Source organism: Trichoplusia ni, chromosome 18 (genome assembly GCF_003590095.1).
Source record: "Trichoplusia ni isolate ovarian cell line Hi5 chromosome 18, tn1, whole genome shotgun sequence".
NCBI lineage: Eukaryota > Metazoa > Arthropoda > Insecta > Lepidoptera > Noctuidae > Trichoplusia > Trichoplusia ni.
In genome coordinates, this window is record NC_039495.1 from 464,108 (window position 1) to 476,897 (window position 12,790).

The 12,790-nt window shown below is 40.0% G+C and overlaps 3 protein-coding genes across 6 annotated transcripts in view; 2 read left to right on the forward strand and 1 right to left on the reverse strand.

Moving 5' to 3' along the window:
- The first annotated feature begins 2,629 nt into the window (after positions 1 to 2,629).
- LOC113502790 lies at positions 2,630 to 5,368 on the forward strand. Its single transcript, XM_026884482.1, has 5 exons — positions 2,630 to 2,950; positions 3,510 to 3,657; positions 4,124 to 4,247; positions 4,623 to 4,808; positions 5,168 to 5,368. Exons 1-5 carry the CDS (start codon positions 2,880 to 2,882, stop codon positions 5,332 to 5,334), a joined length of 696 nt encoding a protein of 231 aa, XP_026740283.1. The 5' UTR covers positions 2,630 to 2,879; the 3' UTR covers positions 5,335 to 5,368.
- Positions 5,369 to 5,719: 351 nt separating this feature from the next.
- LOC113502789 lies at positions 5,720 to 8,186 on the forward strand. Its single transcript, XM_026884481.1, has 6 exons — positions 5,720 to 6,036; positions 6,434 to 6,581; positions 6,874 to 6,978; positions 7,099 to 7,219; positions 7,525 to 7,707; positions 8,036 to 8,186. Exons 1-6 carry the CDS (start codon positions 5,873 to 5,875, stop codon positions 8,134 to 8,136), a joined length of 822 nt encoding a protein of 273 aa, XP_026740282.1. The 5' UTR covers positions 5,720 to 5,872; the 3' UTR covers positions 8,137 to 8,186.
- A 297-nt stretch (positions 8,187 to 8,483) lies between these two features.
- Positions 8,484 to 12,790, reverse strand: part of LOC113502788 (rho GTPase-activating protein 6-like) — a 43,448-nt gene continuing 39,141 nt past the window's right edge. Inside the window, exons 6-13 of one of the 4 annotated variants that reach the window (XM_026884478.1) lie at positions 11,808 to 11,958; positions 11,290 to 11,512; positions 10,817 to 10,984; positions 10,296 to 10,409; positions 9,701 to 9,802; positions 9,399 to 9,510; positions 8,933 to 9,288; positions 8,484 to 8,714 (exon numbers count right to left, since the gene is read on the reverse strand). In XM_026884478.1, the coding sequence (XP_026740279.1) occupies positions 8,528 to 8,714; positions 8,933 to 9,288; positions 9,399 to 9,510; positions 9,701 to 9,802; positions 10,296 to 10,409; positions 10,817 to 10,984; positions 11,290 to 11,512; positions 11,808 to 11,958 (1,413 nt within the window). In that variant the 3' untranslated portion in view covers positions 8,484 to 8,527. Of the gene's footprint in view, positions 8,715 to 8,932; positions 9,289 to 9,398; positions 9,511 to 9,700; positions 9,809 to 10,295; positions 10,410 to 10,816; positions 10,985 to 11,289; positions 11,513 to 11,807; positions 11,959 to 12,790 lie in introns of all 4 variants that reach the window. The other 3 variants (XM_026884477.1, XM_026884480.1, XM_026884479.1) reach the window with 3 other exon arrangements.

Here is a 12,790-nt window from a genome sequence, read left to right on the forward strand (position 1 = left end):
CTAATGAAAACATCGACGAATAAAGAAACAATGTAAGTTATCAAATTTGACAGATGGCGTAGAAAATTCTAAAAAAAAATCGTGACCCGACATTCATATCATTTTTAATACAATTTTTCAATGGAGATAGATTTAAGTTACATGACAACCAGTATTTTTTTTTAGTTAAATTACTAACGGTCTGAAAACTTTGATACGGTTCTGATATAAGCTTACTCTATTGCATATCTTGTGGAAAGCAAGCGCTTACAATATATATCCACGATTATTATTATTCAAATGTGTTATCTAATTAATCTATAACACTTAAATAATTAAACAATTGTATGTTGCTAATGTTTTGTGGCTTTTCTTTTGCAAGATATGTAATAAGCGGTACTGTGGGTTTCACTAAACATTGTTTCCTGTAATCGCTTGTTATACCTTGATTATTACTATTGTCATGGGTTAAATGTGAATGTTGAACCAATTGGAAAGTTCCTTATGATCAAAACTATTCTCCAAAGTTTTCAGATCCATAGTAACTATTGAATCACTGTTTTAGTATCTGTTTATTAATTTGCTTAAATATGTTAAATACAACAATGTAATTAAAGGTAAAATATATCATCTTTTTTGAATCTAAATCTTGAAAACAAAAAAAAATACATTTGATGTGGTTTAAAAAAGAATCGAAGCTACGGTCATTATTTAGTTTATTTTAATTATGTAAACTGAATTATTTGACAAATTGAAATAAAAGAAAAATATTTATAACTAAGACAAATCGCAGCGATTGGTCTTGCGTTTCTGCGACTAGTCTTACGTTCCAGCGACTAGTCTAGCATATACAGTCGCATGATAGCGGTGTCTTTTATTATTGTGTACATAAAATGTAGCCTAAAGTGGTCTGTGATCCAGATTGTCATATAGCGGGCTTATATTATATCTGAGTATATTTGAAAAGGACTGCTTTGATTTTACAGCAAGTTTAAGAACTTATAGGACAAAAATCAATGTACGGTCACTAAAACAAAAAGGACAAATGCGAGCAGATTGCAAAAGGCAGAGAAATCGTTCTATAGCGTTAACCGTGTCTGAAAAGGCTATATTGTTCCATAATAGCATAAAATGGAGCAATTTTCTTTATTTCAGTGTTTTGCCGCATTTTTGCCGAGCCATCAGTAATCATTTTTATATTATATGAAAACTGGTAAATAATATCTTTTACACCCCGTTACTTAACTGAAACTTGTCTAAAATCAAAGCAGTCGTGAACGTGTAGATATTATAACTATCATTTGAGAGTATATCTAAATTATAGCAAGACGACTGACTGAACGTAGTTAGTTATTGTATTATAGAAAATTGCTTGGACGAGTAAGAATATCATACATTATAAATGATCCCGAAGCTGCTTGGCTGATTTGTGAAACTAAATTATGAAAGGTGCCAACAAAATGCCAGCAAAAGAAAAACAAATGTAATTTGGTCCAGCTATTTAAGAGAAGTTCAGTGACATATAGACATACTTATTGGGAGGGTCATTCATTCTAGTAGACCAGACCAGTAGTAGGCCAGACTTCCCTCCTAGTTTGTGACAGGCCGAATCTGTGTAAACACAGGTAAAAGTGTGACGTATGTATTTTTATCACTATATTGGAACCATACGGAATTTATTCAATTAAGAACTTTGTCTTAACACGCTGTTAAGCTTGTTCTTAATAATAGCCCTACGTGCCAATATTATGTGAAATTAACGAATACTTAGGGGTCAAAGATGTAAAAAAAAGACGAGTCCTTGAACCCACGAAATTTAACTTTACAAAGGGGAATGCTGATATTTTGTTGAATGATATTCTTACACGTTTTATTAATATAACTCTGCTACATGTAAAGAGCTTGATTTAATGTTAATATCGATGCCATTTTTACATGTCTTTTGTATATAGACGCCGAATACGCGTCTTCATTTAATTTTTAGCTAAGGAATAAATTATAATTGAAGTTTTGTTTGAACGAAGTTTGTAAAGATAATTGGATTTTTATCGACTGCGCCTTTTCAATACTTAATCTCACTAAGGGTTCTAAGTTCATATTTTTTGCCGAGCACGAATTCCTAAATTACCTTGGGCTTTAAAGCATTCAGCCAAATATAAAAAAAAAACTTCTAAACATATGACACACCTCCTTACCCAAAAACATACCAATTTACGTTGGGTAAAGGCTAGACAGAATATATCAACTTTACTACAAAAAACCTTCTGAAGTCGAATAAAAAGTCGCACCGTCGATGAAAGTCGTATTATCTAAACATGAGAGAGTTGCCTTTTAGTCGCGCGTCTGACTGCGCGCCGGAATGTATGTAATTAGATGTATACAGAATTATTATTATTATTATATATGATACCAGTTATTTTGTTATGCACACCATTAATGTATAGTAATAAAGTGATTATAAATTTCTATTAAGTTTTGGTTTTATTTGTTATTTAATTCTTCTGCAATGTGTTAGAATTTAAATAAATGAAATGAAATAATTTATTCTGCAAATAGGATAGACGATATCACATTTACATGTCATTTTTTTAAGCTTGCTGGAGTTGACATTTCCTTGCTGGCTACCCTGAGAAGAAACGTCGAAACAAAGTCAGGTTTCATCGCCTCTTTAACACTCTTTAAAAAGCGACTATAACAAGTTTCCACTTGCAAATTTTACAAAAAAAGGTTTATTATCTAAAAAAATGACATGTTACGCCATAAGAAAAAGAAATATATTTTTGATAACGTCAAACTTCCATCAATCATATTTACAACACAACATCGATACCGCGACTCTTGACTCTAGTCTTAAAAACGGGATTTATATTTAAGTATTTTTTTACAAAAACTCGACAAAAATGTCTGTCTTCGACGGCGAAATAGAATATCGTTCTGTGTATATGGTGGACTATGACAAGAAGATTAAACCGTAAGTACCTTCTACGGTTAATAAGGATTCTATCATTATTGTTACAGTATAATTTCACACCTAACACGATAATTCTCCCATCCTTAACTTCCGAGCTTCAGGAGTTTGACAAATTACACTAACTTTATAAATCCGTAAGGAAAAGAAAAAAGAAGAAAGTGGAGTGTGCTATGTGTATAATTGTTACCTCTTCACACCCAAACTACTAGACCAATTGCGATCAAACTTGGTATGGAGGTAGCTATTGCACTGACACATAGGTATATAATGTTTTTGAAGCTATTACCGACATACAGGCGGGCGAAGCCGCCAGCTAGTATCCAACTATCCACATATATCTTTAGACGTTCCTAGGCTCTGATAATGGTTCTCAGGTTTCGTCGAATCCTTGGGTCAATCATACGCACTACTCAGACTGATGAGTAGTGATAGGAACTAGCTTATAGTGACTGTGATGAAATGTTTGTATTCCAGCTAATTAATTGCCTCTCACGTTTTCGTCCAAATTCGTTATATCAGGTTCTATTTCCTCTTAAAAGGTATTATTATAAATTTATAGCAAAAGTCCCAGACGCAAAGCGGTTGACGATGACTGTCTTATAGTTGGTATGAATCGTGACTCGCTGAAGACCAGGGAGGCCCCGCGGAGGTGCCCCGACATCCTCTGTCCCATGAAACATGAATATTACAAAAAGGCTGTGGAAAGGGTAAGGGTTGTAGCACTTAATACTTTATGCACACTCGGCAATATATTAAAAATGAAATGGGTAACAATTGTGGACCCCGTCAGGCAATAGCAGCAAGGAAAAGGAAAGTGATATTATTCAATTAATCATTTAAAGTAAGTAACAAGTTAACAGTTACATGTTATTTTATGCTACAAATGATCTCTTTCAAATATAAATCCATTCTTATTGCTCATCGCCGAAAGATGTTCATTTGGGCCCATTACAGAAGTGAGATGGCACTAGCTTATCGGTCTCATTTCTACGATACCAGAGTAACTGCCCGGAAAATGTTAATTACAAAGACAAATCGAACCTTTAGTGATTAAAATATGGCCATTTCACCATTAGTAGAACAGCCCAGTCAGACCAGTTTATCGCTGAGCAGTTTTGAGAATCTAAAGAAAATATATATTATGATCTCAATTAGCTATTCTCTTCCCTACAGTTCAAAGAAGACTACCCAAAAGTGACCAAGAAGTACATGTCCGAAGACTTGGACCCCGTCCCCATCGACAACGCGAAACAAGACCTAAAGCGAACTGAATACTTGACCAAGTATTGTTCTAGAGGTAATATTTACTTACTACAACCGTTGACTTAATGGTTTTTATGAAGGTTTTTAAAGTTGCCAATTTTATGTTTCTTTTCTCAGTAATTGCCCCATAATTTATTAAAATTAAACTTACGGAAATAGCTTCCACAGACAATAATGGACTAGGATTCGATTAAATAGTCGGATTTAATCTGATCAACTTTTTGATGATGGTTGAGAAGTATACTGAAAATTTCTTACGTTGAAAGTAGAAATAATTATAACCAATTTACCTTAATCTTCCTAATTAATCACGGTAAAGAGTGTAGTTTGCTTCCATTACTCTCCATTCATCATTCAACCTTCTTTCACACAAATCTTTGTCTATCTCCGAGCCACTGCATATGTTCAGAGCTCCCGTTCATGTCTGTGAACCTGGCCCGGCGCGCCCGCGCACTGCAGACCCTGCGCCTGCCGGACGACATCGCGATCCCCGACACCAGCCAGCGCGGCTCGTACCGCGCGCCGCGACCTGAGAAGTACGCCGAGCCGCCCTCCGCCATGTCCATGAAGCCCAAGTTTGATAATTCTTTGCGAAGTGAGCTCTTAACTTGGCTAACATTTGTACACTATATTTTTTGCCTAACATCACAGTCACACACACGCACAATATCAAAGAAGCCTATGTAGGAATTTAAACGGAATAGCACTTATTCTTCCCGTAGAATTTTTAACAACAAGTGTATGTTTGATAGGTAGGTAACATACCTTTGCCTACAATATGTATCGAGATGAATGTATGAATAACTTAGGTAAACTTTTAACATTTCAACATACAGTTTGAAGTTTTATAATTACCTATATTCTTATTTCTGTTACTATTTTCCTTACTTCCAAAATTACACCACAATACCTCACGAGCCTGAACTATAAATAAATCCTTTGCTCCTTTTCCAGAGGAACTTCGACGTATCCTACGCGTGAACACAGGAGACACCACGTATGGCGCGTGCCACGGCCTGCTGGCGAAGGTTGTACTCGAAAAGAATCCCTTCGGCAAACCCCGCAAAGAGCCACGATACGGCCGGTGGAAGAACCCCTACATGTACACTTATAGATTATGAATTTTCTTGCTTAATAAAGTTGTTTTGAATGTTATATGGTCGTTTTATTGAAATTACAGGAAACAGCAGGAACTGGTAAAGCAGAATATATATTTTTTTATAATTATAAACACACAGTCATTAACCTACATACCTAAAGGTTTAGCGAAATAAGTTGAGGCATGTGCGTTTGCCAAAAAATAATAATTTGTAATTTATATGTAATTTGCGTCCGTAAAATAAACTTAGGGTTTTCATTACGAGTAATCCCAATTCATTGGAAGTAAGTAATAAGAATTGGAAGCTAGATAAGTGTAAATAATGCACTAAACTTCCAAAGGAGGATTAACACATCCACAGGCGAAGCATCAACGCCTAAAAACCTCATTACGAAGACCTCATCACACATCAAAAACAGTAATCCAGACAACAACGCCTTGTCAACGTGACAGGCATTTGGTTACATTTATCAAAATTTAAAGTTGCTAATATGCACTGTATTTAGTACAAATCGCAAAATTGGTTGTAATTACGAGATGACAGAGGATGCAGTAAAGTTATGGATCATTACCTGACAACTTACAGAAAGGATTATCTCTGGCCGAACTTGCCAGGGACTGGGGCCAATGCCGGGGCTAGTCCGCCGGGGTTTCCGGGCGGTGGTGGTGGCATTGGCGGTGGGGGTACCGGCGGCGTCGGCGGCGGGGGTGCCGGACTCGCGGAGTGAGTATCTGTAGTTAGATAATAGGCTAACAGTGGTGATAGTGTGGATGGAGACTTGGTCTAAAAACTAGTTCGGTTAGTGGTCCGCGAAGTCGCTTCAAAGTAGTTTCTGAACTGTCATTAGTTTTGTATTTTTAAAGGTTTCTGTCAGAGACACTTACTAATTTTAATGGTATACATATACTTGGACCCAGTTAATGCTGAAGTAATTATACAACAATCACCTACTTAACCTTATCAATCAGACGGTTATTAAGATTTAAAGTTTGTTTGCGACTTCATAATTTGGGGTCAGTCGTTCCCATAAATTATGTATTGTCTTCGAGGGTTCCCTTGCAATAATTATCTCACTCACTGATCAGGAGTTCACTAGTGTTATAAGTTACCATATTTCCAGTGTTCAGAAGTTATCTGGCGAAGAGTTAGCATTCTACCAAGCATGCCTGCAGCACTCGCGCCCGCCGGACTGCCGCTGCCCGCAGTACTCCGGCGGGGAGATGCCGCAACTGCCACCAGGCAAAGAAGGCGGATGGAGTCGCAATGAAGTTCGTGACCACATTTTTTCTTCTTACTAATCACAAGAATATCACTATACTAATCTCCTGTTGCATCCCACTGTTTAGAACGTGATTTATCAATTTTGCTAAAGGAGTCAAACTTACCCGCTACCTACGCTTCAAATCGTTTACCTGCCATATTATAAATTATAACATGAATTTATTTTGGTTTCATAAGTGAGCTGCAATCGTGGACTAGTACGACCTTAAAAAAAATCTCTATGAAATATCCGACATTGATCTTTACTTTATTATGATCTTCTGAATTTTAATATTTCAGATAATGGGGCCAATGTTAGATCCAAAACTGTACCCGGTGCGTGTCGCAGCTGCCCCAGAGACGCCGACATCGCGTTACGATCAGCCCAACGCTTTCTTAGATAAGGTGAATGATTACTTAAAAAGAATTTAAATAAGACTCTCATGACCACTGGTATTAAAAAGGTAGCTAATTCGTACATAAAAGTTTAAATGGAGGTATTGAATATCATGTGTTTGTTTAAAGCTACAATCAAAATACCCGATGCTGTATAGCATCTTGCAAAACGAGGCATCGCCGGAGTTGAAGCAAAGAATAGACCGGGATCGGAACAAAACAACATACCAGGTCGACTATTGTGAGACAGGTATGCATAAGCATATAAGACTTTATGAGACAAAACCGTAAAGCTGCGATCAGCCGTAAAAGTAAATATCATACCATCAAATGACAAGCTACCAAAATCCGCATGATATTTTCGCGTGTCTTATAAATAAAAAAGCCATTTCTCATAGAAAATCAATACCGGGGATTGGTTTGATTACACTGATTCATGAATAGGCAGTATTAGTGCATAATGGTAAATCAGGATTTTTTAATTCCCTAAATAAAATCTTAACGAAATATTCCATTTATACTATATGTATTGACTTAAAATTTCGTCGTATACAGGTCCCGGTGCCAAGTTCGAGGGTTTGCAACGCGCCGCAGACTCTGCGGGCACGGGCCCGTGCGCGCAGCCCATGCGGCTGCCCGGCGACCCGTGCCGCGTCGGGCCCAAGCCCGGCAAGGCCGCGCCCAAGACCATCTCCAAGCAGGTGTCCGGCAGCGCCAGCGACCCCCGGGCCAAGTGCGGTGAGCAGGACTTACATTTGTAACATGGCTAAATTAAGAAAATATTGGTTCGGAATTTTTCAACTTCTATCCTATGACATGGTTCGCCACCAAGCCAAGATTTTGAGTTTACGAAAAGTATTTTAGAATCATGACAATGCTAACATTTGACTTACACTGAAGTTTTGCAATTTAAGTACCTACTCTTTAAAACTTTAGCCTTTTTACTAGAAATTTGCTGCTAGATTGCGTGCAGACTTTCACTGCTTGACCAGAAGATTTTTGCCAATTTCTTTTATTTCATGAGATTCACGGTTAAGCAGGTCATAATTTTCAATTTGCTTTACAGAAACCACATCAGCGGTGCCACCTCTCGGCAAGACGGAGTACCAGGACGGCGTGTCCAAGCTGGGCGCCATCATCATGCGCGACAAACTGCACCGGCGTTAGCACACCACATGAGCAACCCACACAATCATGGAATACACTACTTGGAACAACATAATTGGTTTTACTGTTTTACGGAATTACTTTTATAAAATGGGCAAAGTCCAACTTTCTTCTACATTTTTTTTTAAATGTTGAGAAAGGGTGCCCTCAAATTAGAAGTTTGAGGAAGTGATCTCACGATTCCACGTCATGACCAAGCTTCTTTATTTTCGCCCGAACTCTTTAGATAGGTATATTATTTTTTCTCCGATGTAAGTGAATTCGCTGAAAAACAGCCTTCTTGTAAAATAATACAAGGAGAAATCGAACGGCAATTGCAAGGTGGTTTAGTAAATAAAACGCACTCCAAAGTGATAAATATTAGTGTATGTATGTAAAATGACGTATGTTGTCACGTGGAGGGCCTCGCACTGGAGATGAGCTCTCCTCGCTTGTAGAGCGTGGCGGGGGGCTGCTTGCGGGTCCCCTCGGCCCCCGCAGCCCCCGCGTTGGCCCCCGCGCTGGGGGTGGTCCCAGTCGCCACTCCCGAGTCGTGTTGCCGCAGCATCACGGCCCGCGCATCCGACGTGCTGCGCTCTCTGTTAGAGAAGACGAACACCATCAGAATATTTTTGTTGCGATTATGGAACTATTTATGTAATTGACTGAAGTAAGTATTTTCTGTTTGCTATTTTCCTTAAATTTTTTAGACAAACTAGACACTGTAGGTTCAGGTAGTGGGAGTTAATATTTCTGTACAATCTAGATTTTATGATGAGCCAAAAATACATATTAAAAACAGGATTGTGGCCCTTACCTGCTGAGCGCCATGAGGCGGTCGATGTCGGTGGCGGGGCGGCGCAGCTCGGCGGCGGAGGTGAGCGACACGCGCAGCGCGGCGGGCGGCGGGCTGGCCGGCGGGGACGACGCGCCTGACGCGCCGGACGCGCCGGACGCGCCGGACGCGCCGGACGACCCCACCGCCGAGTCGCGCTTGTTGGACGACTTGTTGGACGATTTGTTGGACGACTTGTTGGACGACTCGCTGCCGGACGTGGAGCGGCGGCGCGGGGAGGTGCGCGGCCCGCGCCGCCCGCCGCCGCGGCTGAAGGCGGCCGGGATGTGCAGCGACGCTGTGATCACGCAGCTGTCGTCGTCAGACCCGCCCAGAGTCTGAACACATTATATGGATTCAGTCAACTTTAAAACAAAATTCTTTTAAAACCAAGTATAATTTTGATTTCTCCAGCTTTTAATTTTAGAAAGTAATAGTATGTCGCTACCTCATTATAATCACTGGCGGAGTCATTGGAGTCATTAGAGTCGGTGCGAGCGGCGGGAGTGCTGCTGCCGCACAGGACACCGCTACTGCCACACTCCTCACTGCTCCTAACTCTGCAAATGACGTTATATTTAAACACAAATCGCAGACAGATACTTCCACTATCAATGTCGTAAAATTAAGTAACAATGTCTTGAAATTCTTACACTCTAAAAGAAGCACTATTTTTGCCTTGAAAGCCATACCAGTAACATGGTAATTCGTAAATTTAAGGTTACTTGTAAAAGATGTGTTGTATCGTACCTGGTAACTATAGTCATGGCAGACGACAGGGATCCCGACGACGTGTCGGAGGTGACCTCTCTCGTCCGCCGGCTGTGGCTGTGCTGCGAGTAGCTCTTCTCGCTGCGTCTGCCAACAACAGGCAGAAGGCTTAACATACCACACTCATCATCAAGGATACCAGATCAAGCTGTGAGAGCCATAGGAGAAAAGTAAACGTAAGTTAATAACACTGTATTTTACCAACTTTATTTTTTTTAGACTATCTTGGTTTTAACAGTCTCACATTTGGACTTTTACAAGTCATTTAAGTGTATCAAAGAAAACATTGGTTTACTAAATTTTCAACACGGTGATGGGAAGCTCCCTTTAGACGGCAGGCTAACAAATCGATGGAAAGCATTCTTCTTTAAAAAACGGCTCCCGCCTTAAGGAATTTAACCCTTGTTTCGCGGGGGGTCTCACGAACACTCAAATCACATGCACAAAGACATCCAGACTCAGGACAATTTATTATTCTTGGATCACACAAATGCGATATTACGCGAGGATCGAACTCGCGTGCGCTTTGACGTGGTGACCTTAACTATCCGTTGACAAACTGGAAGCTGTTTACCTAGTCATGTTAGCAGGCCCGCCCGTGGCGGCCGCTCCGTGGAGGAACTGTTCCCTCGACCACACTTGCCGCAGACTATTCTCTGAATTCTCCGCGCTCGCCTCCGCTGCACAGCTGAGGAGGTTGGATTTGTGAGGGGAGGAACGAACATTCTCAATGGTCAGGGAATGGTACCTTTTGTGGTTTTGTACAATTTTTCCGGTAAGGTGGTATTTTAAGTGGAGACACTGGTTTTTTGTATGGTTACCATAAATGGATGGAAAAAGACAATATTTTTTTATATTTTTGGAAAGAGTTATGTCGAAGTGGCGTTCATTGCACAAATAACGACTGGTCTTATAATCTTCGGTAGTATTAAAAAGAAAACAAAAATTAGTTACAAGTTTCACACTGGTATGAACTGCGATTGTCACAGCTGTGATGGTTTTAGGGACGTCATATGGTAAAAGTATGTCGATCTTTGTCGACAGTTCATTAGGAGACCACACTCAAAATATATACGGTGTTCAGTAGGTACTTACTCAGCTCTCCTCAAGAGCAAGGAGTCGAGGTGCGCGGGCGCGGTGTGTGCGAGGTGGATGTACGCCTCGTGCAGAAGCTCCGCCGGTAACGTCCACAGCTCAGCTTGCTTCTCCACAAGCTGCCGAACTACGTTGATCACGTCTGCTCGCTCCGAGAGCTGTTCCACGCTGGAAAATTGCATAGCACCACTGTCATCACCAGTAGATATATACATCTAGGTCAGCGTAAGATCTGTGATATAAACTCTTAGGCTCTCCATTCTCGATTTGACTTGACATCTGTAGTTTTATTTGCTCTTTTGGTGATTTTCGTGTTTTTTGACTTAATCTAATACATGGCTGTTATCTGGCAGTGATCTAAGCTGATTAAGAACAAATAGCAGGAGTGAAGGATTGTTTGATGCGAGCATTTTCCTCTAAATTTTCGTCATTCCTTATGAAGTCTAATTAGGCTTTCGATTTTTGCTGCCTACCTGGCGGGTTCATTAGGTTTATTCCTATGTAAGATATTAGGCGCGAAGATGGTGGCCAGGTTAGCGGCGTCCATCTTGTTGCCGGGCTCGTGCGTGTCGGTGGCGTGCGCGGCCAACTGCGCGAGGAACGCCAGCAGCGCGCTCAGCGTGTCGCGGTGCGCCGCTGGCAGCAGCTGCACGATCAGCCGGAGCGCTTCCCACTGGAAACGACGGTTGTGGATTTCTGGAAGCAACAGTTTTTGTTTTAATAAGTTGACCTTTAGGAGCCGGGGAATAATTGGCTGGCTAACTCATTCTGAACTAGTCAGGTCAAAAATGTCAATCAATACAAAAAAGAGAAAAAAAAACTTTGAAAACAATTTTTGAAGCTACAACAATACAAGTAAATAGAATTAGAGGGTTTGAAAGGCTTCTTCTACATTTTACATTCAGAAAATAGTGCATAATAAAACAAAAGACTTTTTTAATTATATTACGTGCTATAAAATACATAAAGATTACCTTCTCCGATAACTTACTTTGTGTTTGCAAAAATGCTGGGTAGAGGTCTCTGCAGAGCAGCGGGTCGGGCAGGTCCCGCAGGAACTCCTTCAGCAGCGTGGCCACGTCGTGCGGACACACCGCCGCGTCTAGCGCCGCCTCCTGACTCCGCTCCCAATCCTCACGCAACTGGAAACATTTGGAAATACGATTTATTACAAAATTTTCCAAAAATATAGTTAAGATGGGCAAAGTAACAGTACATCAATTTGATGTAAGATTCTGAGGTAGAAGTAGGTTTATATAGAAAACGGTCACCAAAGCCACCTTCGGTAATGCTTACAAAATTAAAGTGGGGATATAGAAGCTTCAGATTCTAGAAACAGTTATTGGTATTTATGACGTTGCTGAAAGAAGGTAAGTAGCACTTTGACTAACTTTAAAATTAAGCATGTAAATAGTTGGAGTTAATGCATATATATAATGGAACCTAGCACAAGCTTATAACAGGAATTACAATCAAACGCAGCATGACGCAACTAAACGTAACAAAGTAACGAAACTAATCTCACAGACGAATTTACCGCAATATGAAACAGAACCCGTTAAATCCATATTTACAAACCGCCAAAAATACTCAACAAATTACAACACGTAGTTAGTCTATCTCAGTCCGTTAACAATGTAATAGAAATCAGTACCAAACGTAACACTTAGTGTTGGTATAGCAAAGTTTGTAATAAAACCAGCATGTAGGTCAACGGGGCCACTCGGCTGGTGTAACCGTACATTTGAGAAAACATCTAATTTCGTCGATCAGTGTTTTATTCTCTCGAAGTATGTTGATTTCGAGACTGCAAACAAACTGCTGCTTGATTTAGTGTTGTTCGTTCTGTCACTGTGGGAATACTAGTTAAGGAACTGTGTCCTGATCAAAATTGAAATTATTTTCATTTGCTGATCTTCTCATCTAGTGTTTTTCTACAATTTTTGTTCTTCTAAATTTCTTCTTCAAGTGACG